This window comes from Uloborus diversus, chromosome 2 (genome assembly GCF_026930045.1).
Source record: "Uloborus diversus isolate 005 chromosome 2, Udiv.v.3.1, whole genome shotgun sequence".
Lineage (NCBI taxonomy): Eukaryota > Metazoa > Arthropoda > Arachnida > Araneae > Uloboridae > Uloborus > Uloborus diversus.
This window is the reverse complement of record NC_072732.1, coordinates 65364282-65390971: the sequence shown is the minus strand read 5'-3', so window position 1 is coordinate 65390971 and position 26690 is coordinate 65364282. Positions and strand designations below refer to the sequence as shown.

The following is a 26690-nucleotide window of genomic DNA, read 5'->3' as shown; positions in this document are numbered from 1 at the left end:
AAAAAGGTTTGGGGTCAAAATGTCGCCACCGAAATGTCGCGGGACAAAATGTCGCGGCCAAAATGTCGCCGGGCCAAAATGTCGCCGGTCCAAAATGTCGCCGGGCCAAAATGTCGCCGGGCCAAAATGTCGCCGGGCCAAAATGTCGCCGGGCCAAAATGTCGCCGGGCCAAAATGTCGCCGGTCCAAAATGTCGCCGGTCCAAAATGTCGCCGGTCCAAAATGTCGCCGGGCCAAAATATTGCCGATCCAAAATGTCGCCGGGCTAAAACGTCGCCTGTCCAAAATGTCATCGTGCCAAAATGTCGCCATGCCAAAATGTCGCCGGGCCAAAATGTCGCCTGTCCAAAATATTGTAGATCCAAAATTCGTTTATTCAGTTGGTAAGAAAAATTAAAATGTACAAAAATGATGTTTAACACCAAATTTGCAGAATAAATGGTTACTGCCTTTAATGAATGTCTCCGTTAAAAATGGGACTGGACTAACCGAGTTTCATGATAAATTCTAAAAAGATTATTCCGTTTAGATTCACAACTCTCGGCTGTTTTTCAGCAAACAAATAGAATACAAGCGTTACGTTATCTTATTTCTTGTGACTCGCTATCTACCAACTGTAAAACGTTCTGACGGCGTTCAGTTCTGACGTTCGCTAAATTATTTTAAACTTTTCTTCAAGAATAGTGTGCGTTTGTATGTGACCGATTTTTTGGGGACATTCTACGTCAAAACCTGTAGTAAGAATTCGAACGATACCCGCAAGTACCCATATATGATTTAGGGCTGCGTGGTTTTTTGCGTCAATTCGTTCAAGATAGTGGAGTAACTGAACGTTTTCATCGATATGCGTGACTGTCATTGCTCAAAAAATGATGAAGGGAATCAAATAAAATGTTAGGAAGCAGCAGGGGGACAGATTTTGGGCTCAATAACACCAGAGGGTGGAGCAATCGAATGTTTTTTCCTTTCTTTTTTATTATCTGTGATTGATATATCTCAAAAAGTAATACAGTAGACCCTCGTTTTCAGCGGGTTTATTTTACGCGGTTTCGATTATACGCGGTTGAAGATTTGACACCTTTATTTTATTTACGCAGATGAGTTTCGGTGTTACGCAGATGCGGCAATGCAAACAGGTAACATTTTCCTCTCTTTCAAAACCCAAGCTCCTAAAGATTGCAGATTACACGTAACTAACTGCATTTTGGCGTGCTAATAATCGAACTTGGGTCCTTGGAGACATTTTATGCGATTGGTTCCAGAGCGTTTTCCATCAGAAGTAAAGTGATTAAACTCACACAGTTCAGAACTCACTGGAAGAAGAACTTTTAGGAGTGACAAAGGAGGTCAAAACCAACGCGGATACCGACTCCGGTGACACACAACCAAAAACGCTCACATTGAAAATTTTCGAACCATCTGTAGACAATAGGAATGATTTTTCTGATTTGTCAGTGAAAGAAGATTCTATCATGGAAATGACGCAAGTGATCATGGATGAGTTAATGTTAAGCAAAGAATTGGAGGAAAAATTCTTAATGACTACCAAAAAACTATCATAGTCAGCTCTTCTTCATAAACAGAACACGAAATTAGTTTGTTTTCTTTATGCATATTGTGCATAAAAATTGATATAAGTACACATTAAACTTTTTATACAATTAGTCATCACTAGAATGAAGTATTTTTTTAATCTACGGAACCTAATTCCTATTTTGACACTAATATTAGGTCTCAATTTTCGCGGTTTCGATTTACGCAGCATTTCCGTGGAACATAACCCCCGCGTAAAACGAGGGTCTACTGTACAAGGGTTAAGACAAAATTTGGTCTACAGGTATATCTTAAAATGCGAGTTGCTCATTTATTTTTGGCTTCAGTCATCCCAAAAGGATGGATCACAGAATAATTTTTATCGTTTTATGTGACTGCTATATCTCAAGAAGTAATGCGAGGATTCATACAAAAATGTAGTATACAAGTGAAATTAAACGAAAACAAGCCTTATTTTCGTTCTAAGTTGAGTTTCGTAATCGTTTACGCGAGTCAGTGTAATTAAATAAACAATGAAAAATATACTGAATTTATATATGAGAGGTTGAGCATGATATCAATAAAATCTAAATTAGTCGTGTATTCCTCTCATTTTTGTAGCACTTTAACTAGCGTGAGTGCTAAATAAAAACTGAGTTTGCATTCTTATATAATTTGCGTAGTAAAAATTCACTAATTAAAACAGCAATTTTTTCTGAGAGAGAAAAACTTATTTGTTTATTATTATTATTATCAATATTCTTTTCTTTCTGAATTACCAAGCTATATTGAGGTGGAACTATTACTTTTTGAAACTCATTTTAAAAATAAGTCTAGGTCAAAATTGATCTGAATAATCTCATTGATATCAGTTATTTCACCCTACATTATGAAATTTTTTCTTTTCTATTTAAAATTGGAAAATGTGATTAGCTGACAAGCGCTACTTCGCATGCATGAAAGTATTCTCTTGAAAACCTTCAATAAAATAGCTGTTCTGAAATTGTCCCTTGGTGTTCTATCGAATATATAAATTTCATGAATGTTGAGAATTGAAAATATTTGTCATCGCGTAGAGTCGTTTTTCAAAAATCTGAGTGAAAGACACCTGTTTCAGCAGTTACGGGTTTCATTGATTTTAAAAGATTTGACGGTGAACATTTCGACGTAATTTCAGAATTTTACTCATAAGAGATGGGAGTTCCCACGGCAGTTTTGATCTTACTTTAACCAACGTATATCTCACTGAAAACGTAGTTTTTTTTTTTTTTTTTTTTTTAAACAGTTCTTAGGGTAATGTTGATAAATCTATGAGAAAATTAAATTTCATTAAGATACTTTTCTACTTTATTTCCACCCTGGCCCGTGATTTCGAATTTTTCCAGTGAAAGGGGAGAGGGAGGATAACGGGCGTATGTATAACCAATGCAAATTTCATAGGATTGCTATAAAAACCACTCCCACTTGTATATAAAAAAAAATTCAAAGTCGAGGGCCATTCCGCCTGATCCCCTAAATGACTGACCTGTCGCCACCGTAATAATATGTTAGAGTGAAGGAGTTATTTGTTTTTACTTCATTACGCCAAAAAACACAAACCTCCTATTCTCTTGCCATATTCAAATTGCGCCTCACTATTCTTTCATTCGCGTTTAGAACAGTTTAGTTTTACTTCCATACCAATTTTTTGTCTGAATCCTTGCGTTACATCTTGATCCTTTATGTTACATCTTGAGTATTATTATTAATCAGATTAAACGAGAAAGAGAATTCCGTTGCAGCAGCCTTTCACATGTTTACGTTTGTAATAGTATACAGAAAAACGTATGTTTTTCTGAAAACTATTAATTTTCTGGAATTAATCTGATGTTTACGAATTAAGACAGGAGAAAACGTTTGGAATTTTTGAAGGAACTTACTTTGAAAGGCAATTAATATTCTTTCGCAACTTTTATGCTGGAAAGCATCGACGTACATTTAAATTTTTCGTACAAATTGAACTAGCGAATTTTAGGCCGGCGACATTTTGGGCCGGCGACATTTTGGGCCGGCGACATTTTGGGACGGCGACATTTTGGACCGGCGACATTTTGGACCGGCGACATTTTGGGCCGGCGACATTGTGGACCGGCGACATTGTGGACCGGCGACATTTTGGACCGGCGACATTTTGGACCGGCGACATTTTGGACCGGCGACATTTTGGGCCGGCGACATTTTGGACCGGCGACATTTTGTACTGGCGACATTTTGGACCGGCGACATTTCGGGCCGGCGACATTGTGGACCGGCGACATTTTGTCCCGCGACATTTTGGCCGCGACATTTTGGGCGTATACCATTCAAAAAGCGTTACCGTGGAAACGCAAAATAAAATGGTTAAAAACTTGAATAGAGATTAGATTTTTGAACTTCATTTAATTCGCTTGTAACTTTTTTCTAATGGAGATAGAGGCTTCAACTTTCAACCATAGGTTGAGTTAAATCTGGAGTAAAAAAAAGCAGCTCTCTTGAATGGTGTCAAAAAGAAAACTGTGGGACAATTCCTTCGCTTTTTATTGATAGATTTAATGAAGCAAGTAGTGCCTAAATTTCAGCTAAGCCTAAACAAAATCGAGCTAAAAATGCAAATAACTCCCGCCGTAAGTAAGTTAGAGCCTTGAAACAAATTGCGTAGAACGCAGGAAATTCTACTCTTTCCAACGATATGTAATATTAATGTGTGCAAGTAATTTTTAACTCCCATAGTCGAGAATTTACATGACAGTTGGGCCTAAATTAGAATAAAAAAACAACCATTCATCGAATTATTTTCTAACTGGCCTGCAAACCTTCTCAGAGCTTAAAGGAATAAATTGTGAAAATTTCAGCAAAATCGGCCGGGTAGTTCTCAAGTTTTGGGAGTTCAAACACACAGACGCTTTTTTGGAGACTTCATTTTATACTATGTACACCCCTGTTCATTAGTAGTTTTTTGACTTTAAATGCAGAGGAATCATACAATTCATCTGGGAAATCAGGGGCGAATCAATTGCTTGCCGCCCTCAAATTTTGGAAGCAATGTAATCATGATTTGTGTATGCATTTTTTTGTTTTTCCCTAGGTCTCTGCTCTCCTTCCCCCTGCCCTGGAAAATTCGTCAATAATGAGCTTGTAGAAGGCACTTTTCTAAAATTAAACTTTATCATGGTATTAAACAATAAGTTACCACTCTTAAGTCGGAACTACAGGCAATATGCCAGACAGCCTGGTTTATTCCAGACTGAAGAGTTCTAATACAGTCTCTGGTTGAGAAACTCGGGCTTTCTGGTACATTGCATTTATCGTGGTCTTTTCAATGGTAACAACACTTTCATGAAAGAAGGAACAATTTAAGAAGTCGTAGGTTTAATTCTCACTCTGCCTTGGGGGACTATTTCCTTCTCTTTGTGATATTAATCTTTCCTATGTTTTGTGTGGAGTTAATAAAATTAGAATTGTAGTAAATCAGGTTATTAAAAGTACAAGCATCTTGTATAGAGAAAGCATGCACCCCACTCTTTGTGTATGAATATGTGAACCCTACTTTCCCTCTAGAAATATTCAAAAATTCTATAGCTCCTAGTTAAGTTTTAGGTCAGGGAAATAAGAAAGTGCATTTGTAAAAGCACAAGGAATGGCCTTGTAAAACTTTTTAGAACAGGAATTCTCCATTGCTGGTCTGGGAAATCAGCACTGATGCACGGAAAAATCTGACCTATATAATAAAATTTTTCCATGTTTGCATTTTTAAAAATAACTTGAAAATAAATAAAATAAATAAAGTGAAATAAAATCTGGCACAATTTTATTTTATGTGAGACTCTACCCCAGATCTTTGGCTTGTTGCAACGAACCAACTCCCTAAATTTTAAACAACATAATACATATTAAGCTTGTCTGCTATTAAATAACTTATTTTTCCACACCTAATATGTTCCATTTTAATCTGCTTTATACTAGATGGAATTAAGTTAACAGTTTTTAATTCTGCTATTTAATGTATTTTAATTTCCAACATTAATTTTACATGCTGTTAATTTCTACCATTCTGCAGATTTCTTCAGATTAGAAATGTAAAAATCATGCAAATTACACTTATATGGTTGAAAGCTCCGGCAAAATGTTAACTTTTATGTGTAATTTGCAAGAAATATGCTGCCATGCTAAGCACAAAAGTTGTACCTGAACTTTTGAAAAAAAGTTCAGTCACTAAGTGATCTTTCATCACATACTTCACCTAAGTGGTTTACGGTCATTTGCCAATGGAAATTTTTTTTTTATATAATGAAAAAGTTGCATCTGAATCAAATACATGGAGGTACAGCAATTTCTTACTTTGAACTCTGTTGCAGATACCACGTTTGTGCTAATGCTGTGGCAGTATAGATTTATTTCAAATTTGAAGAAATCTGCAGAATTTCAGCAACTTTACATCTTTTTAGTTGGAAGATATTTGCAGAACGTCTGCAAAAGAAAGTGTCATCTCTTACTACTTGTAGCAGCTTTATGCTCCTTAAGCACCATGGAAGACTGATTCGTAAATGATTGATTAATGTAAAAAATTTTGTTCAACAACTTTGTGTAGCCATCTATTGGCAATGTGCTATTATTCTGAGGGAAAATACAGCTTTCAAAGCAGCGATATACTTGGAATAGAGTGAAAGCACTCGGAACTCCTCCAGGTTTGGAGGAACAGAAACTGCACTATTAGTTTATAAGAATGAAGAAATCGTACAGGACATGGCTTTGCATTTCCTGTCAAGAATGTGAGTCTGAAATTTTAAGCTGAGTGAGACTGAGTACTGAACAAATAAATAAAATGTTCCTTTCATACTCCAGCATGAAACAGTTTTCATTTTTGGATTATGGTTTTTGAAAAAGATGACGTTTCTACGAGTACAATTATTTTTTGTTGATTGTAGCATTTGAAAATGTTCTGCATGTAAATTTATAATGCATGAATTTATCTTGCAGAACAATTTTAGCCAAATGATTTTGTGCTGCAGTACATCATAAAGTATTCTGCTTTTGAGCTTCCCTCTAAGAAATTAGTTTTTATCCACACAAACTCAATGTTTCATAATTATTTATCTTTTAGAAAACGTAAATGATAACAAGATCTTACCTAAAGTAGAGCCAAGAATTATTCCTGTACCTAAAGCTTTACTTATAGTTTGCTTCAAACAATCAGCTGCAATATAAAGAGCAAGAAATTTCATTTTAGTTTTAAAGTTATCAAATAAGGTACAACTAAGAATTAAAAAATGAAAACAATAAAAAATTGAAATATTAAATAACATTTAACTAATAAACAATGACATTACGGAGAAAAAAAAATGAATTGTGATCCATTTCAACACAGAATTAAGTTACTTAACATATACTTTCGGTTTCAAACGGATCCCAAAACTTAGTTCAAAAAGAGGCATCTTAAAACTTAAGTGAAGAGAAATGTTGAATTATAAAGACTATGTTCTGTCCAAGAAAAGGTTTTAGCACTTTCTAACATTCTGATTCAAAATTTTTAAATCTGTACTGTGAGGCAAAAATTTTATGAGGTTGGCTCTAGTACCCCCCGGGACGGTGAAACCTAAGGTTCACAGCTAAGTGGTGGGGTGTGTGTGGAGAAAAGTACATGTTAACACTTAAATGGAAATGAGTTTACAATCTTGTATTTTTTTTTCTTTTTAATCAACCCAAACAAACAACCAAAAATTAGCAAAGTCCGTATGTGAAAAATGCAAAGAAAAAAAGTTGCCCATCTCCTCAAAACCAGAAAAGAAACACATTTTACCAAGAGGTTAATATCAAACTAAATACAGTAAACTCGCGATATCACGAAGTCGGAGGGACAGTAAAAAAAATTTCGCATATCGAGTTTGAGATAATATGGTTCTAATTAAAATAAAATAATACTCTAAAAATTAGTCATGATAGTTAAAAATAAGTGGAAACATGTACTAATTAAAGTTGGAAAAAAATCTTAATACAATAACAAAAAATTTTAATTTTTAAATTGAGACAAAAATAATAGAGAGAAAAGAATTTAAAAAAAAAAAAAAACGCTCTAATGAAGTAGCAAAATGTACTAATTAACCACAACTAAACTTATCAAAGATTTGGATTACTAAGTTGCAGAATGGTTTTAAATGAATTTCGAGCGCCCCAGAAGAAAAGTTGGACAAAGGATTATACCATTTCTTGTGTCTCTAAAAGGTTTTACATTCATCTCCCTTTTTAACAGAGGTGAAAATGGAGTCAAAAGGTTCAAAACAATGGCATAAGAAGGGGGCAAAAAGTTTTAGATAGGTTTCTTGAGTTTCTCAGGACATTTTCTGACACCTGCGGGGCTCTAGAATGAAAGTGACAGTAGATAAGCTTCCCCAAATCCTTCCTATTCTAAACCTGAAATAATGAAGAGTGTGAGAAATTTTTGGAAACATTCCTCGAGTTGCTTCACAACTTCAATAAACTGCGATTTTTCCCGAAAAATTGTATTTGACTTTGAAAAATATTCGACATAACAAGGTTTTGATTAAATATTCTTCGACATAAGAAAGAAAATTAATATTAGATAAATACGCAAAATCAAGGGCAAAAATAATTTTTCATCATATCAAGGTTTTTGAGATATCGAAAGTATACTGAGTAGATAAATTTTAACCCATGTACGAAAATCAAACTGACAGATAATTTTAGACACATTAAATTTGACACACATTTTAAAAGTATCAAATAAAAGATTTAAAAGACAATTAAGGACCCAGTGGCAGGGTTAGTAGAGCAGAGAGTTAACGGCACCATGAGTTAGTTTTGAAACTCGGGAGGCATGAATGTTTTGGATCGATAAGCATCTTTTTCAATCACAGGGCCGGCTCTAGTAGTTCTGCCGTCCTAGGCGACCCCCCCCCCCCCACTGACAAGTGCCGCCGCCCCCTCCCCACCCCCAAGTCATAATAATAATAATAATATAAAATAAAAATAGTATATTAATAAAATAAAAATAATAGTAAAGTGCTTAAAATTCAAGTGAGTTTCTAATTAAATTCCAAACTGGGTTTTGCATAGCCAAGCACTGTTACACACTTTATTAACTTATCTTTTTTAACATTAAAGTAGTGCATCTTTTGGTCCTAAAACAGATATTAACATTTTCAAAAAACTTTTAAATCACTCAATTTGCAGTCTCTAAAATTAAATTGAATTTCTTGAAAAATTCCAAACGATGTTTTGCATGTCCAAGCACTAATACACACTCTACATTACAATAATAATTATTTTCTTTATTGATTAATTAATTTATTTATTTTTCTTTTTTGGCATTGAAGCAGTGAATCTTAAGGTGCTAAAACAGATATTCATACTTTTTTTTTTAAAAAAAGTTTCAATTTCGAAATTTGCCACCCCTAAAATCTGTCGCCCTAGGTTGCCTACCCCGGGAGCCGGGCCTGTTCAATCATATGCTAGTATTCCATTCAGATTCTATAAGCTGCAGATCCCCAAGTGATCCATAGGACTACTTCAAACATAGCACATTTAGCAAAAATATAAGTACACTATGGGTTTATGCAACTATATTCATCCATAATTCTAAGACATTTAGGAAACTTGAGGCACTTTTTGAGAAACAAATTCATTTTTCATTTGGCAATCGAAGCAGACTTCAAAAAGAGCAAGGCACTAATTTATAAAAAAGAGTGGTATAAAAAATATGTGGATACTCAAAAGGGCATATCTTTCTAAAATAGCAGTGAGAATTTATATAGATATGTGTAGAGACCAACAGAAATTGTAAAATTTTAATCACTAGGAAAAAAATTTTAGGTGCCAAACAAATTATATCTCAGAGATTATAGGAAAATTCAGAGTTACATGACTTTTGAAATATCCCTGTTCTAAAAAATTTGTTTACTGAGTTTTCTTTTTTTTTTCAAATCCTAGGCGTCCTGGCATGGCAGTCGAGATTTGTCTGAACCATGTTAAGAAATAGGTCCTATATAAGGTCGCCTCCGCGCAACAGTATGACATTTAATCCCAGGAATAACACTAAGATATCCTACTGTTGTTATGAGGCAGCGATATATATTTCCTTTCTTTTTTTACTAACTAAAAGACAGGAGTTGAATAAAAGCACAGTTCGATAAAACTTCTTAAAAAATTGCGCGAACTGTGTCATTTCTCAAGGCATTGAAGCGAAAACAAATAGTAGTTTTACTATAAAACATACTTTTTATCACAACCAAAGCGGAATTTGTTAAAACAGGAAATTTTCAACCCCGAAAGAAATTTATGTAAGAATAACATTCATATTTGTTCAAACATTTTTACATACCATCCAGTAAATTAAACTTAACGAAGAATTCATTCATGCATTTATCAGAAATAAATAATGGGAGGAATTGCCGAAAGAGTTCAGCCATGTTAAATTTGACAGTAAAAAGCTCGAGGCTAATTGTACATATAAAAGTAGATTAAGTCAACATTATCTCATAGAGATAGAATAAGACTAAAAGATTGCGAAACTATCAACATTGACCTGTAGTCTGCCATTGACATCTCAGTTACAGTTAACTGATTGCAGCGAATATTTTAATACTATCTTTTATTTTTGGCTGAACTAGAGTCCCTATATGAAAACGTAGTTTTCAGAGTTGCGACAACAGCTACGCTCGGAAAGCGCAACCGGTTACGGGAGAAAGATAGGGTTGCCGCCGAGCTGCAAGATTGGCTCCTTGTTCGCTTTCGAGTTTCATTACAAAAATAGTCACAAGCGGGAGCGGGAAGAACGGGTTCTGAAGTATGTAAGCACGCGGATTCGAAAATGCATGCTGTCAATAAATGAAACGCTCGATTTTGATTCAAACATTAGAAAAAGACAAAATGGCCCTGTGTTAGCAGAAGTAAAAGCAGATTTTTTCTTTAACCTTATTCTCTTTAATACGATTAATTTTAAATTAATCAAAAGATTCTGAGACAACGAAAATTATATTATAGTTTGAATTGATTCAAAATGAATGAAGGAATAAAAACTGATTAAGAAAATGAAAATAAATAAATAAGCAACAAATAACGAACATAAAAATTGCTTGTTTTTGCTACATTAATTAAGTTTTATAAAGATTTTTGAACATAGAAATATTTCTTGAATTGATATCAAAAGCATTGCTTATTTATTTTTTTTTCTATAAAAGGAAAAAAAATACAATTTTCTGATTTAAATGGAAAAGTTTAGCATTAGCTTAAAAATTCCGAAAGGAAATATATGCCTGGGATGTCCACCTACGGGGGGGGGGGGGGGGGGCACCCATGTATATGCAAAGGAAAGTTTGAAAGAGTAATACTAGAAATATGCAGAAGCTTTAAAACAAGTTATCCTATCCAGGCCCGGATCTATATATTTTGGGCCTCCCTGCAACAAAATCTCTATAACCCCTCCCCAGAGGCCATCAGTGTGTATTTGTAACATTAAATAAGTCTTAGTGCTAGGTTTTTTCAATTTTTTTTTTCTTCAATTTCATAGGCCGTTGGACCCCTTAAGACCTGGGACACCCCACACTGGGGATCCTATCTCGCTCCCCCCCACTCCAAAAAAAAAATAAATAAATAAGAACCTCTGAATATTTGAATGGTTTAGTGGGCACACCTAGTTAATAGATTAATTTGTATTTAGTTGAAAACGAAATTATATTAATCAGAGGTCATTTTTATTTGAAACTAGATGCAGATAGAAATATTCAGAAATGAATTGGGAAGTTAAGGGAGGGGGGCGTGTATTTTGACATATATTTTTTTAACATTCGTATATGCATAAGAAACAGATGTCTCCATTGTTTTATATTTATTTCTTGAAAGTACACTATCTATTATTTAAAATTTTCAACAACATTTTTATACCAAAACAATTCTAGAATGAAAGGTAGTAGACATTTTTTTAATGAAACAAAATTAAAACAATTCAGAGCACCAAAAAAGGACTTGTACTTATTTTGAATTTTTATGAGAAAACAAAAACTAAAAATTAAAAACAATTTAGCATGAGGAAAACTCATTTATTTCATGCTAAGTTTTCAGATCAATAGCATGATCTTATAGTTGTTATCTTGTTGTTGTTGTAAACAACATAGATCTCTGTTGTTCAATTTATTTTTTGGTGTTATTGTATCTATAAACTTTATTTAAAACGCAAAATGTCCAGCATTTTCATCCGAAAAAGAAAACATTAGTTTAATTAAAAACTTGAGTCACTAATGGGCTAATCTTCAAAAAGTGCAACTTTGCTGTCACATGCCTTTTACAGTTAAAACTAAGGAATAGTTTATTAGTTTTTAATTTCAGCAAAAATATATCCATTTAAATCTGCCGACAGTTTTTTTTTTGTAATAATTTTTATTTATTTATTTATTTATTTTTGGGAGTTTGCAGCATGTGAATTCTTACCTCCATGTATTAGAATTTAATTAATTCAAAATAAATGAAGTGATAAAAAAAGGTAAGAAAATGAAAATAAATAAATGAACGACAGATAATGCACGTTAGAAATTGCTTGTTTTTGTTTCGGAAAGGCAAGCGTTATAAAGAGTTTTAAATCTAAAAATATTTCCTGTAACCATCTAAAAAGCAATATTACTAATAAAAATGGTTTGCTATTAAAAAAATTGCATGTTTAAGTTTACCCTGTACAATTTTCTGATTTAAATGTGATTAAGTTAAACATTAAATTAAAAATCTGAAAGGTAAATATGCAAAGGAAAATTTGAAAGCTTAATACTAGAAATAGGTAGATGGTTAAAACGAGGTAACCCCCCCCCCCAAAAAAAAAAGAAAGAAAAAATACCAAGAACTTCTAAATATTTTAGTGGTTCAGTAGGTAATCATGGTTAAAATATTAATTTGAATAAAATTTAAAATTATTACTTTAATTTGATGTAGATAGAAATATTCAGAAATAAATTGAGGAGTTGAGGGGGTGTAATTTTAAACATTACTTATTTTCAACTCATATGAATAAGAAACAAATGTATCTATTGTTATTTATTTATTTCTCTGCATCATACATCTATTACTTAAATTTTGAACAGTATTTTCACATCAAAACAATATTACAAAGAAAAACTCATTCACAGCACCAGTAGAGGACTTGTACTTATTTTCAATTTTTGTGGAAAAGCAATGTTTACATTCAATTTTGACAGATATTTTAAATACAACTTAGCATGAAGAAAACTCATTAATTCCATACTAAGTCTTCAGGTCATTACCACATAAAAATTACAACCAAAGTATCTAATGTTCAATTTATTTTTTGGTGTTGTTACATCTGTAAACTTTATTTCAAACACAGAATTTCCAACATTTTTACACGAGGAAAAAAAGAGGAAAAAAAGACATTTTTCTCAACTAGGCAATCAAACTCAAATTGAGGGTACCGAAACAGGATTTGTAGTTTTCATAGATTTTGGGACACACTATTATTATCAATAACTGCTTAAGTAACAAAATAGGCAAAGATTAATCTTTGTGTTTTCTGAAATGCAACGTAACCTCAAAATATTTAGATGTTCAAAATGTAGTTATTATTACCAAATTTTTAAAAATTCCTTACTCCAAAGTATCATTTCCTAAAATTAATAATTATGGACAAAACATTAGTTTAATCAAAATTTTCAGTCACTTATAAACATAAAGAAAATAAATTTTGTTATAGGTTTTTTTCCCATTTACTCAATCAGGGAGTTTCGATTAGACAGGGCAAAATATACTGATGCTTGTAATTTATTTTCTCTTATACTATTCGTGAAGTGAATTTTTATGAAAAAAAAACTCCCTTGATTGAAATAAATTTAATGTTTTGTTCAGATTTTTTCATATAGATTGTTATTCCATTCATTACCCCATATCATGGATGGATGAACATGACGTATGTTCTAATATCCTGAAAAATACTTCCAGAACTCAGTCAGAAACAGAACAGATGCACTGACAGTCAAAAGTGGACTAAGATAACAGTTGCTACCAATCCCTTCCAAAATTGGAGCTATTTGCAGTTATTCAAATTCTGTCCTGTAGTTTAAGTGGGGCGAAAAATCTCTTTTTGAGAGGGGGGAGGTTCTGGATAATTACAGGAACAGAATAAGCAGAAATGAACTGTTTATTTAATGCTGAAATAAGGTATAACAATAAACAAAACTAAATACATCTTTCATAATTTTATGTATATCTAAATTTTTTAGCCTTGCTTTAAATACCAAAAAATTTATTATAAATCTGAATTGAAAACAATATTTTTACATGACAGACAAGCATAAACCTAAAGAAAGCACTTGATTTACAAAACAAATTCAAAACTCTAAATTTAGAGAATCAAAACAGAACACCAGCTACTATTTCAAAATTTCTGTCGCAAAAGTATTGTTTGTTTAACCTCTTTACATTCCAATATATTTATACTAATGAATGATAATAAATTTGATAATAAGTGTAACAAATCAGAAATACAGCATTGTCTGTATGAAGAAGATCAAAATTTCATTTAATTACACTATTTAGCATTTAAATACAAAATTTTCGTTGGTTTGTATGTCGTTGTTGAAAATCCAAAGACCATTTCGGCAACAAATTTCCTGAAGTTTACAACATAACAAACATGAATGGCATATTATACATGGAAATTTATTATTATTTTTTAAACAACTTCATTAAAATTAGTTTTGATAAAGCTGTCAAGCTAAGAAAACTTCGAAAATGATTTTTGGACATCCTTGTAAACTTAATACTGGAGATCATTCTATTGTATACAACTTTTTAAGCAAACAGTACAATATTATCATGAGTTTTCTAGAACATCTGCATCAGGGCTACATATCAATTAGTAGTTGAGCTTTCTTTAAGTTGCAGAATATCTGGAAGAAACTTAAAAAACATTAAGGGCAAATAAATTTTAAAGCTGAAGTAAAACTCTTCAAATGTGCTAAATCATCAGTACGGCTGATGTTTTGAATTGGCAGGAATGTTTTTTAAAGTAGTTCATAAAATTATAAATGGAAAATAAATAAACACACTTTAATTGAAATAGAGCTGTATTTCAACTACTTTGCATTAAGTGTGTTGTAAAGTTTAATTTCAAATAACAGGGTGTTCTAAAAACACATGAAAAAGTAAAACACATATTACAGGGAATATTTTAATTCATCAATCTCTTTTGACTAGCATAGATTATGTTTTTCATTCATTTATGTACATAATATTATGTACATATTTTTTAGTGTGCATCATCTTTGCTCTTAAGAAGGGAAATCATCAGTTTATGATGACTAAAATAAGTAATGATTGTTCGTGATTCCAAATTTTATAGGAACCGTGAGAAAACTTGCTTGTTTCTTCTGCATTTCACTTAGGAATATCCACAGCAAAATTGTAGGGGTTAGGTGGGGTATGTTGGATAGTGGGGCACGTTGTTCAAGTTTCAATTATTTTAATAATATTAATATTTTTTATTTTATTTTCTGACCAACAAATAGCTCCTATGGTCCTACAAATCCTATCACGAAATCACATGGCACAGTTATATTGAACAAATTTTTTTCCAGAAAGTGTTATTTCAGCAGTCCTGAGTAATTTTCAGAAAACTAAAAATTAATTTTTTTAATGGTTTTAGTCAAGATTGAGGAGAAAAAAAATTAAACTCTTGTCTTAAACTTTTACGTGAATGCCACTACCTCATCAAAGAGCTTACTTGTGCTTGTGATTGAAAAAATGTGAGTGCATACTGTAGAAACTATTTATAAACTGTTCTTGTTTGGCTTTAACATATAAATTTAAGTGAAGTAAAAATATAGAGAATGCAATATAACTGATGCTTGAATTTATTCTTTAAAATAAAGCCACATTTTTCAGTAAATTCATTTATCTATACCAGATATTTCAGCTGGCCACATGAATCAGTTTTGAAAGCCATATGTTTTCAAAATTGTCCATTTTCACCATTGTCTTAGAGCATTTGAATTCCCTTTTATTTCAATGTTCTATTTCCTGACAAAAGTATTGATTTTCTAAAGCCTTTAACAAATTAAGATAATCTCTGATGAATTGAATATTTTTTATTTATACATTTATTTTTATGAGTGGTTGAAATGAACTCAGATGCAATTGAATTACCTTTTGAGTGGGTGAGGCAAAATCACGAACATGTAATAAATGAATATAAATAATGAAAGAAACATTACTTTTAAAGTGGATGCATTTATAATAATAATAATATAAGAGAAATAAACAACTCTGATTTAAGGAAGCAGTTACTAAAGACTTTATTTTGCATTGATTGAAAACATCGGATAAATATAAAAATATCTAATATATATCAAAATATCGGATATTTTCGAACCCTGATCTTTACGGATAATCTCAAAAACCCATTATGACAGCCTTTATTTTAAAATGCCACACTAGTTAAAATTTAACTCCACATTAATCGAGATAAGATTATTTAAAAATCATTTTTCCACCAAATATCGAAATTTTTACGAAATTGATGTGGGGTGAGAGCTTCATGTACTTTATTTTTCTGCTGATCTAGAAGAGTAGAATTCTTCTAAAGTTTGATTCCAAGAAACGGGTTGTGTCATAATGACACACAATAGACGCGAAACATGTTAATTGTTCATCAAACACTTTTGAATAGATTGTATTTCTTATATAAAATTACATACATGTGTCCACTTATAATGATCATCTTCTTCCTTCTTAAGAAGAGAAATGATCTGTTTACGATAACTAAAGTAAGTAATTACAAATGTACATATTGATCTCCGCGCTGCCTAAACGTAGTACATGCAACCATACAAAATGAGAAAGAAAGCGAGAAGAGCGGAAGGTCTCACTTTCCTCCAATATCTGAAGGCATTCAAGCCACTATTTTCCTTCTAACCGACATTGCTTATCCCCACCACTTTTCATCACACAAAAAGGTTGGATATAACTTCAAAGCCCTTGCATAAAGTTTCACTTAAAAAATCTTTGATTCAGCATTTTATTATAAAAGTATTGATATTTCAACTCGCAAAACTTTAAATGTACCTAATTTCTGACAAACAAGAGCTTTGTGGCTGGGAGGACTTTTACAATCTCAAAAACCCATGATAACAGTCCTTACTTCAAAGGTAATTCAAAACTTGTTAAAACTTAACTATGTATCAATCATGGCATAATTATTTAAAAATCATTTTCTCAATAAAAATAGAAATTTTTACGAACCTGAAGTGGGGTGATAGCATGCACTTGATTCTTCAGGTGATAAAGAAATAGCAGGTAAAGGAAATAACAAGGCAACCTAAAAATTAGTAAACCCTAATTAGAGCATAATAAAACGTACCAACACACTACTTGAACCGAACTTAGAACACCTCAGTTTTCTGTTTATGATGGAACACACAGCGACTGGCATGCTTGTTGAATAAAAAAGAGTAAAATACCAAAGTAACCAAAACTACCTACAATTCATTAAATTTTTAATTAAAATAATACATTTTAAATTGGCTCGCTCAACCTAAAAAATAGATAAAAACTGTACTGTGTGTCAAGCAAGTGTTGCACTTCATATCCACCTCAAACGCTTTGGCAAATTCATGTGGTCACATTAATTTCATAATCGGACTGACATTTTTTTTAACAAATTTTAACTAATAAACATTTAGCAGAATATCATAACAAAACGTTTCCATAAATCAAAAGGTTATTAAAAGATACCGCCAGCAAGCACTGAAAGTCCTATAATTTATAAGCATTTTATTTCCTCTGCATCTCCTTTCAAAAAACAAAAATTTGACACTGTAAATACTTACGTTGCATAAAGAGAAGATTTAACTTGGAGTTTTATAGCTTGAAGGAACATTAAAAAACGATACATTAGTCAAATTTTGTCTAAGAAATGATCAGGAAAAATAAAAACCTTAACATTAAAACATAAGTTAAAGCGGGTTTTAATATCAAGTCACATTCATTTAAAATAAAAATTTCCGCAGCATAAGGCATTTATAATACAAATCACAAGTAAAGATCTCTTCACATCACAAGTGTATGTTTTGTTTACTTCCACTCGTCGCCAAGCACGAAATTGATCGCGCCAAACCGAATACAGAGATGTATCGTTAAAAAAAATTAATTTACACAATTTAAACATTTGCCTTGTCTTAAAGTGTTGTTTTTGAATAACGTTGTGATTGGAATCATCGATTTAACAGAAAAAATAACTATAAAAGACCCAAATAAAGTGTCATTATGGAATTTTAGCACACCGGAACACATGTTCTTGATATAATTACGCGATAGTTAAAGAAATAGGAATGGACTCACTCAAGTAAAGCTACACACGTATAATTTGAACATTGTAGAACAGTAATATGAGCATTAAAATCCTGGACTCACCTTTAATTTTTCAGATTCTGGGTTTTTCCACAGCACTGTCATACGCTCCATGTTAATCCTACGGGAGAAGAAGAAACCTTGCCTCAGGCGGTCTTCGACCAATAGGAAAATGATACCGCGTTGTCGCAACTCTGAAAACTACGTTTTCATATAGGGACTCTAGGCTGAACTAGCCGATCCAAGTTTGATTTATAATGATCCACAGTTGAAAAGATTTTTACTAAATTAGTAGAGAAATCGTTTTTATGCAATTCCTACCACCCAAGAGGTGAATTATAGGAGCAAGGGCAACCCGAATTTATCGTAGGAGGTCGAAAATTCGCAGTTTTTCCTCCACACATTTTACCAAATGATAAAATATTCGCAACTCCAACAAATTATAGGAGGCACAGCAGCCACTGTCTAATGGCGGATGAAAAAGGTAAAACAAACGCATGCTTTATCGAAGAAAATGCTAATAAGCCCAGCAATTTTTGTTTGTATGCATGACTTTTTTGCTTTATTCTTTTTAACTAAATTTTTAAAGTCTTGTGGATATTCTGGCCCACGTAGAAAGAAATGAGAATTCAAGAAGCATTACTAAACGTCAGAAATTAATGCAAATTGCGTAGTTCGTAGTTCTAAGCAGCCATTTCCACTATGTTGAATTCGATATTTATCAATTCTTGATGAAACTACATTTACCATAAGACTGACAAGAACAGCAATTAATGCTAGAAAATTTAATTATATGACATTACGAATTACACTCAAGAACATTGAAAATAGCGCCGCAAGAAAGAAGAAAGGTACAATCGCGAAATTTTGCATATAAGTCTTGCGTTCGACGAACCTCACCGGTCGACCGGTAAGTAACCGGTTACTAACCGCAGCGTTCTATGATCACCGGTTACCGCATCGGTTACCATTCTAAGCAGTTGATTGGATGATTGGAGCACGTGATCATTAGCTGTCACGTGATTAACTAACCGGTCGCTACCGGGCGTGAGTGTCGAACGTAAGCAAGAAGAGAGACATCTGATATGCAAATGATCCAAGTTTGGTTTTTCAATGCGCATGACCGTTTACCCTACAGTATCGGTTCAATCGGGAAACGGTGCTATATAAACCAGTGCATAATTTAAGATTTATTGATGTTACCGTTACATCTCTATTGTTGGAGAGCCTTAAATGAGAGAAGGATGCCAGGCAGGGCCGGATTACTAAATAGGCAATGTAGGCAGTTTTTTTACTGCCTACATTGCCAGTAAATATATTACGGGGTCTAGGGAGCCCGAAGAAATCTTAAAGTTGAAAATATGTAAGAAAAAAGTTCTTTTCGACAAAAAAGAAAGAAAGGATTAAGTAAAAAAAAAGGGGGGGGGGTGTTCCTTTCCTATTTTTTCTCTCTATCTCATCTTTTACTGCTGTCAAAAAGGACATTTTTTATACATGTGGGATCCGGGGCACACACAACAGCTATGGGGCCCCGACCAAAAGGTTTTATTATTCATTTTTCAAAGGTCATGGAGACCATGGCCTTTTGTTTTAGCTGCTAACGGGCTGGCAGTGGCAGATTTGTCATAACTCAAACGTCGCATATGGGAGGTTTCCCACAATATAAGGGCCCCCCAAGAGGGATTTAAAATTTTACGTGAAAAAATATTTACGTTAGATAAGTTAGGCTAAAAAAATGAGTAGCTACTTCATTGTGGGCCGACGACATCCAGATTTTTAAATGTTGGTTAACGATAACTACATAACTCAATGGCGTAACCACGTACCACAAGACACCGCACCGCGCGGGGGGGGGGGCGGAGTCAGGAGGAGTCCGAAAATTGTTGAGCTTTGTTTTCATTCAATTTTATAAAAATTTTCCAAAAATCAAACTTAGTTTTAAACTTTAACATTTTTTCTGCGGTCCCTGGAACCCAAAAACTTATTGACCACGGGCCCCGATTACGATATTGGGACCCTAGGTCAAACTTTTTCGGTGCTCTTTTGCAGTCAAACATTACAATTTTTCCCATTTGCTAGAATAGTTTTAGCCAATTGAGGCCCCCAAAAACAGGGGCTTTGCTACGACCTATTAGGCCTATTCAGTAAACAGGCCCTGTAGAGAGAAGAGGGCCCACGGTCCAACTTCTATGTGCGAAAACCAAACCTTGGCTCAGCCATTTGCTCAGACTGGGTTCTGTAGGAAGAAACGAGAAGTGCCGCGATCCAGCAAGTTATCAATAACATGGCTACGTGGATTTTCCAAAGAAGGTCATTTCAAGCCATCCCCCCATTTTTTGATGTAGCATATAGAAAAAAGTTCCACGATCGTGACTTCATCGTCATTAGAAATCCTAACTGATGATAAAACGTTATAAACAAGCAGTTTTTAACTACCAGACAAAAATTATTACAGAATAGTGATGTAAAGCTATCTAATCCCATTTTGTTATTATTATTATTATTTTATTTATTTCTTTATTTTATTTATTTATTTATTTTATTATTTTTTTTTTTTTTTTTTGCTTCTACACGGTTCACTGTAGGTTATTAGTATAAGAAAAGTTGTTTGTAGCTTCAAATCTCTCTCGCTGTATTTCAGGTCTTTTTTCTATTTAAAACATATTTCGGTCACCCGGGTAAGGTAATTTAATAATACAGAATCTCGACGTTCCTAAATAACATTTGAAGATTTCATTCAGAAAAAAAAAGATCCTTTTTTTTAAACTTTTATATTGTACTTGCTCATTTATCATCTACTTGTTCAATTTTAAGACTGCGAAGTTTTTTATTTATTTATTTTTTTTAATCATTTAAATGAAATTGGAGTGCCAACTTCTAAAAAAGGGAGAGTGGGCGACTTTTCAGTTTTTCATAGGTGTTCTTCTTCTGCTGTTGCAGAAGTTAAGTAGAAATCCAGAAAAGTTTCTTGGGAAACTTAAATGTCTTTAACCAGTGGCGGATCCACAGTGAGGAGGGGGCGATTTGGGCAATCGCAGCACCCCCCTAAAAGGTTTGTAAATTAGAAAAATTTCCGGGAAAAGGTCACCAAACTCTCCCTCCCCCCCCCCCCAAACACATCACAAAAAATCACCTACATAGTATTTTTATGACTTTAATTCCAAAAGTTTTCCAGGGGAGAGTCCTTCTATTCCCTCTCTCCATTGTCATCGAAGATCGCCTAAATTTTGAATTTTTAGAGCTTTAACTTCGAAAATATCGGTGGAATCGGAAACTTTTCCAAAAATGTCGTTAATGGGGGCTTTTAATTACGTTTTTAAAAACTTCAATTCTGAAAAAAGTCCGGATTTTTTCAGAATTTTCCGGGGGAGAACCCCCGATCCCGAGCCCTTCCCCTAACATCAATGAAGATCACTAACATTACGTTTTTGAAGCTTCAATATCGAAAATTTGAGGGATAGCTCCTGACCCCATCCTTTTTAACGATACCAAAGATGGCCATTAGCCAACTATCGCATTTCAAGGCTCCAATTTCGAACAATATCCGATGGAAAGTTCCAAACCTTTTCCTTCCCCCTACATCATAAATGTTGGCATACGACTGCGTTTTCGCAGGACTTCAATTTCAAAAAATTTTCCGGAGAGGAGCCGCCATGTCCTTCTGGTTTTTAGCATCACTAAAGATATCTAAAATTGCGTTTTTGAAGCTCAAAGATCAAAAAACGAATGTGGGAAAATTCCTGAATCTCATCCTTTTCCTTGAAGAAATCAAAGATAACAAGCGATTTGTTTGATTTTTTTTTTTTTTTTTGAAAATATATACCCTTAGGAGGGGGAACTCCAAGCCTCCTTTTTACTTATTAACCACCAAATAGTCTAAATCCTCTTCGAATGGGAAATCAGATCTGGGATTTTGGGCGATCCCTTTATCTCGTTGTCCAATAGTTAGAGAAAAATTATTAAATTAATATCTTGATACTGCAACATTTCTTTTGTAAGGAAAAAAGTGCAATTGAGGACCTAAATGGTTACTGAAAATAGTTCATGAGTCCTCAAACGAATCAAAAGCTGTAGGGTTTAATTTGAATAATAAATCCAGAATATTAGTAGATTTTTTTTTTTTTTTTGAGCAATCACGATTGCTAATTGTTTTCATTTCACTGCCCTTGATGTCCGGTTCCTTTTTCAACCCCACCGTCCTCTGGTCCTGAGCACTGTCCCCCGGTAGCCGCTGCTCCCAGTCGGTGGCGTCCATGTCTTAGACGCACGTGGTGCCTTTACACACGTACACATACGCCAATGTGCATACATACACACGTAACCGCCCAAGAGGAGGGACAGGAACCGTTTCTAGAAACAAGCGAGTGTGGTAGTAACCAATGAGTAGGGTCCTGTCGCAACTCGTGATTGCGAAAAACATAATTTGAATTAAAAATTTTAGAATTCAAATCAATTTTGAAAATTTAAAAGTTTTTTTCTTAAATTCTTGGTACTCGAAATACTTCTTAACTTTCATTCAAACTCTTTAAACAATTTTCATTATTTGGAAAAAAAAAAAACATGCTTCTTTTCTTAAACATTTTTAAAATTTTACTTTCATTAGTCCCCCCCCCCCCGCCCAATAATGAATTACTCAATCGCCCCTCACAGCAGGAGCGTCTGGATCCGCCACTGCTTCTACCTCAACATAATGCATATATAACCCTGAAATTTCTGTCCTTCCATCGCAAATCACGGAGAAAATAAATGATTTCTATTAATCTACTCACTAAGATGTAACCTCAACAATTGTACAATCTCATTTTGAATATACCCTTAAATATATTTTCTCTCTCTTTGAAGCCTATGTTTTACACTTAGGTTACGTTCATTTCTCCACTGCAAACCCTTAGTAGCTGCATGAGGTTTCCTTCACGATTGCCGTGCCATGCAGGTGCCATGCCTTTTATGGCTAATCCCTGTCTTGCGAGTAGGCTCATCATTTAGGGGCCCTAGTTTTGAGAAAATAATGAATTTATGTGTAAGTGGGCTAGGTTCTCTTTTTCTTTCATGAGCAATCACGATTGCTAATTGTTTTCATTTGACCGTCCTTGATGTCCGGTTCCCTTTTCAACCACACCGTTCTCTGCATGCGTGACTCCTGGTCGGTGGCGTCTATGTCCTACACGCACGTACGCTCATACACACATCCACACACGTGCTTTCACACACATACACACACGCCAACGTGCATACACACAGGTCTACGCACACACACACAAGCCTACACATACACAACTATACACACGTAACCGCCCAAGATTAGGCACAGGAACCGTTTCTAGAAACAAGCGAGTGGGGTAGTAACCCCAATGAGTAGGGTCCTGTCGCAACTCGTGATTGCGAAAAACATAATTTGAATTCAAAATTTCAGAATTCAAATTAATTTTGAAAATTCGAAAGTTTTTTTTTTTTTCGTAATTTTTATTGTTTGGGTCCCATTGCCCCCCCCCCCCTCTTCCTTAAAAATTCGAAATAACGGACCTGCTTGCGAAGATGTTTAGACTTTTGATTATAATTAGCAGTGCTGCCACTTCAGCAGCAATTCTTTGCTTCTAAGCTTTCATTATAGACACAGTTTGTCTTCCTTTTGTGGTAGTGAAGTTCATTTTGTTTTAATTACGTAATGATTAAACATTTCACAATTGCATTTCACATAACAAATTAGGTGATGTGTAACTGTGCATTATCGTCCTTTTTTGGAATTACGACATCAGTAAGTTCCCTCAAAATAATGGATTTTATCTTAACAAATTCCAACTTTTGCGGGGGTCCGACTCTCAATTATTGAGGGGGTCCAGACCCCCTCGAACCTCCCCCCCCCTCGTCCCCGACCCCCATGACCTCTTATTAGTACACTTTCGAATCTTAAGCGGACTATATACGATAGAAATAATATTTGGAGAAATGAGATGAATATAAAAATTTTCTTTTTAATAAGTTTAATTACAGCCATAAAAAATGATAGGTTGTTTTCACTAGCTGTTCGCGGATCCCATGAAAGTTGCTCGCGAACCACAGGTTGAGAGTCATTGCAGTTCTAGATCCAGGGTTGATTCCCTAGATTTTTTTGCCTTTCAAAAAAAAAATTGTTTTTCAAAACTTTTAAATTTGAATTCTTTTTTTTTTTTTTTTTTTTTTTTTTGCAATGGAGCAGTTTGCATCATATTGAAAAGAGGCTCAGTTCGGACCAGTGTTGGATTAAGCCAACGCGGGGCCCGTAGCAAATGCTTCCAAGGGGCCCTAACTTTTGTATGACGTAATAAACAATAGTGCACTTCTTCAGGGAGACGGGAGGTGCACTTATAATACATAGAGGTATGAATATATTGTATATGGATATAATTTTAAAGCTTTACGAGATTTATGACCCCCTTATATTTCATCTTCCAGTCACTACACGTTTTTAGTTTTTAAGTCCAAAAATACAATTTACTGACGATATAAAAGGAGGGGTTGCCGGTTGCGGAGGCTTACGCCGGAAAATTGATCCCTGGTGACATTAGGAACAGAGAACATTCGAAGGCCGTCATTCGGAGATTTTTCGAAACCGAAGTCAAAAAACGCGTTTATACACCATCTTTGGTAAGTTTAAAGGAAGAAATTTGCGTTCATAACGACACTTTCTAAGCAATTTTTCAAAATTGAAGTCCTAAATGAAACTAGATAATCTTTAATGATGTTGTTGAGAGAGGAAAGGGGGGTGTTCAAGAAGATCCATTTGAAAAATTATCGAATTTATAATTCTAAAAACACAATTTTAAGCGGGATTTTTTTGAAATTATATTCTAAAAAGTTAGTTTGATACGATTTTTGGAGATTGGGGGGAGGGTATGAAAGGCACCCCCTGGAGATTTCTCGAAATTGAAGTTTGAAAACGTGATTCTAGGCCATCGCTAGTAACGTTTCAGTATGGGATGGGGTTCAACAATGTTGGAGGGTGAGAAATACACTCCCATGGAATATTTTCGAAATTATAGTCTGAAATACTCACTTCTAAGTCATCTTAGATGAAGATTTAGGGATGGATCGGGCTCGGGATTCCAATCATGAAAATTTTTTGAAACTGAAGTTCCATAAAGCAGTTTTAGCGGGTTTTCAATTACGTTAGACGATTTTCTTCCAGAATTTTTCTGAATTTAAAATAAGTTTTTGGCTTGGTGATGCAAAAGAAATGGGTTCGGTTCGGGGCATGGGCGGCAGCTATTTAGCCCCCTCCCCCTCAGAAAAAAAAAATTGAAACTGAGGTTTAAAGCCTTTCAAACACATAATTTTTTTTTGTTATGTAAACATATTGCTTGAAGTAATATTGTTTGAAATAATATTGAAATAAACATATTGTTTGAATATGTTTTTGTTATTAATCATGTCATTTTTAAACACATAATTATTTTTGTCCTTCAACAAATAATGCTCTCCTAATTATTTATTTATTTTGCTCAGCATAAGTGTGAACAATCTAATTAGTTTTTTCTTCTCTTGTGTCAAGATTTCTTAATTTTGCTCGTTGTTGTTTCCAGGGCCGGATCTATGGGCTCGTATCGCTGAAAGCAGTTTTTGAGGGTGACAAATTGACATGAAGTTAAGAGACCAAAGAGAGTCTAGGATGACTAAAAATTACCTTTTCAGGACTCCAATTTCGCAAGTTTTGAGAAGAAAGCCACTTTCTCGTCTCTCTTCTATAGCCTAACTCAGCAAACATAACCTAAAATAGCGGTTTTAGAAAGTCACAAACAATTTCCTGATGGTATCCTGGATGGTCCTTTCCCCCTCTCTTGTCTAATATCGCCAAAGAAAGCTTCAAAAGGTGTTTTTAGGATTTGTGCTTTTAGAGTTTCAGAATTCCCCTTCCCCTACTATCCCCAAAAATTGCTTAGAATTGCGTTTTTAAAACCCGAAATTCCCTTAAACCCTCTCGCTTCCTCCATCATCCCCAAAATTACCCTGAAAATGCATTTTTAGGCTTTTAATTTCAAAAAAATTTCCAACGGAGAATACCCACGCAATTTCATAGCTTCTCAACATTTGGGGGAAGGGTTCCAAAGCATCACTAATGTCAGTACTAAAGATAGCCTGCGTCTTAGAGATTTCAATTTCTAACAAGGCAAATACAACTCCCCTCCCTCCCCCCCGCATGACGTCTCCAGTAATAATCTAAGACGATGATTTAAAACTTCAATTTAAAAAAATTTTTTGGAGAAGTTCAGTCCCTCATCCCTTTCTCCAAATTTCCCACATAGCTTGTTGTTTTTAGCTACATCATAATAGGTCGATCCCTCAAGCCTTTTCTTCCCAAAGACGGCCTGAAATTGATTTCAGTTTTGAACACAATTTCAGGAAAGAACCCTTTTCCCTTTCTTCTATTGTTATCAAACTACCTAAATTTACTTTTTTTAGACTTGAATAGCTGAAAGTTTTAGGAAGGATCCACAACTCTCTTAAATCTCCAAAGATACCTTAAAATTTACTACAACTTTGAGGGGGAAAAAAAATGCTACGGAACCCTATCCTCTGTTCTTTTAACATTACCTAAAATTGAAATTTTTTTGGACAGTTTTGAAAATTTCCTGATCCAACTGAGCTTTTTCTCCTAACATCAAGAAAGATGAACTAACATTGCGTTTTTAAGACTTAATAATTAAGAGAAATTTCTCGAAAGCATCCATTGATCCCCCTCATCCCCCTTCGTGATTCCTCTGACGTGACAAAAATATCGTTATACTTTCTCGTTGTAGTCTCTG

The 26690-nt window shown here is 34.0% G+C and overlaps 1 protein-coding gene across 1 annotated transcript in view; it reads right to left on the bottom strand.

Moving 5' to 3' along the window:
* Positions 1 to 10085, bottom strand: part of LOC129235207 (mannose-P-dolichol utilization defect 1 protein-like) — a 74868-nt gene extending 64783 nt beyond the window's left edge. Inside the window, exons 1-2 of the mRNA XM_054868914.1 lie at positions 9887 to 10085; positions 6680 to 6745 (exon numbers count right to left, since the gene is read on the bottom strand). Coding sequence (XP_054724889.1) covers positions 6680 to 6745; positions 9887 to 9974 — 154 coding nt within the window. The 5' untranslated portion in view covers positions 9975 to 10085. The remainder of the gene's footprint in view (positions 1 to 6679; positions 6746 to 9886) is intronic.
* Positions 10086 to 26690: the final 16605 nt, after the last annotated feature.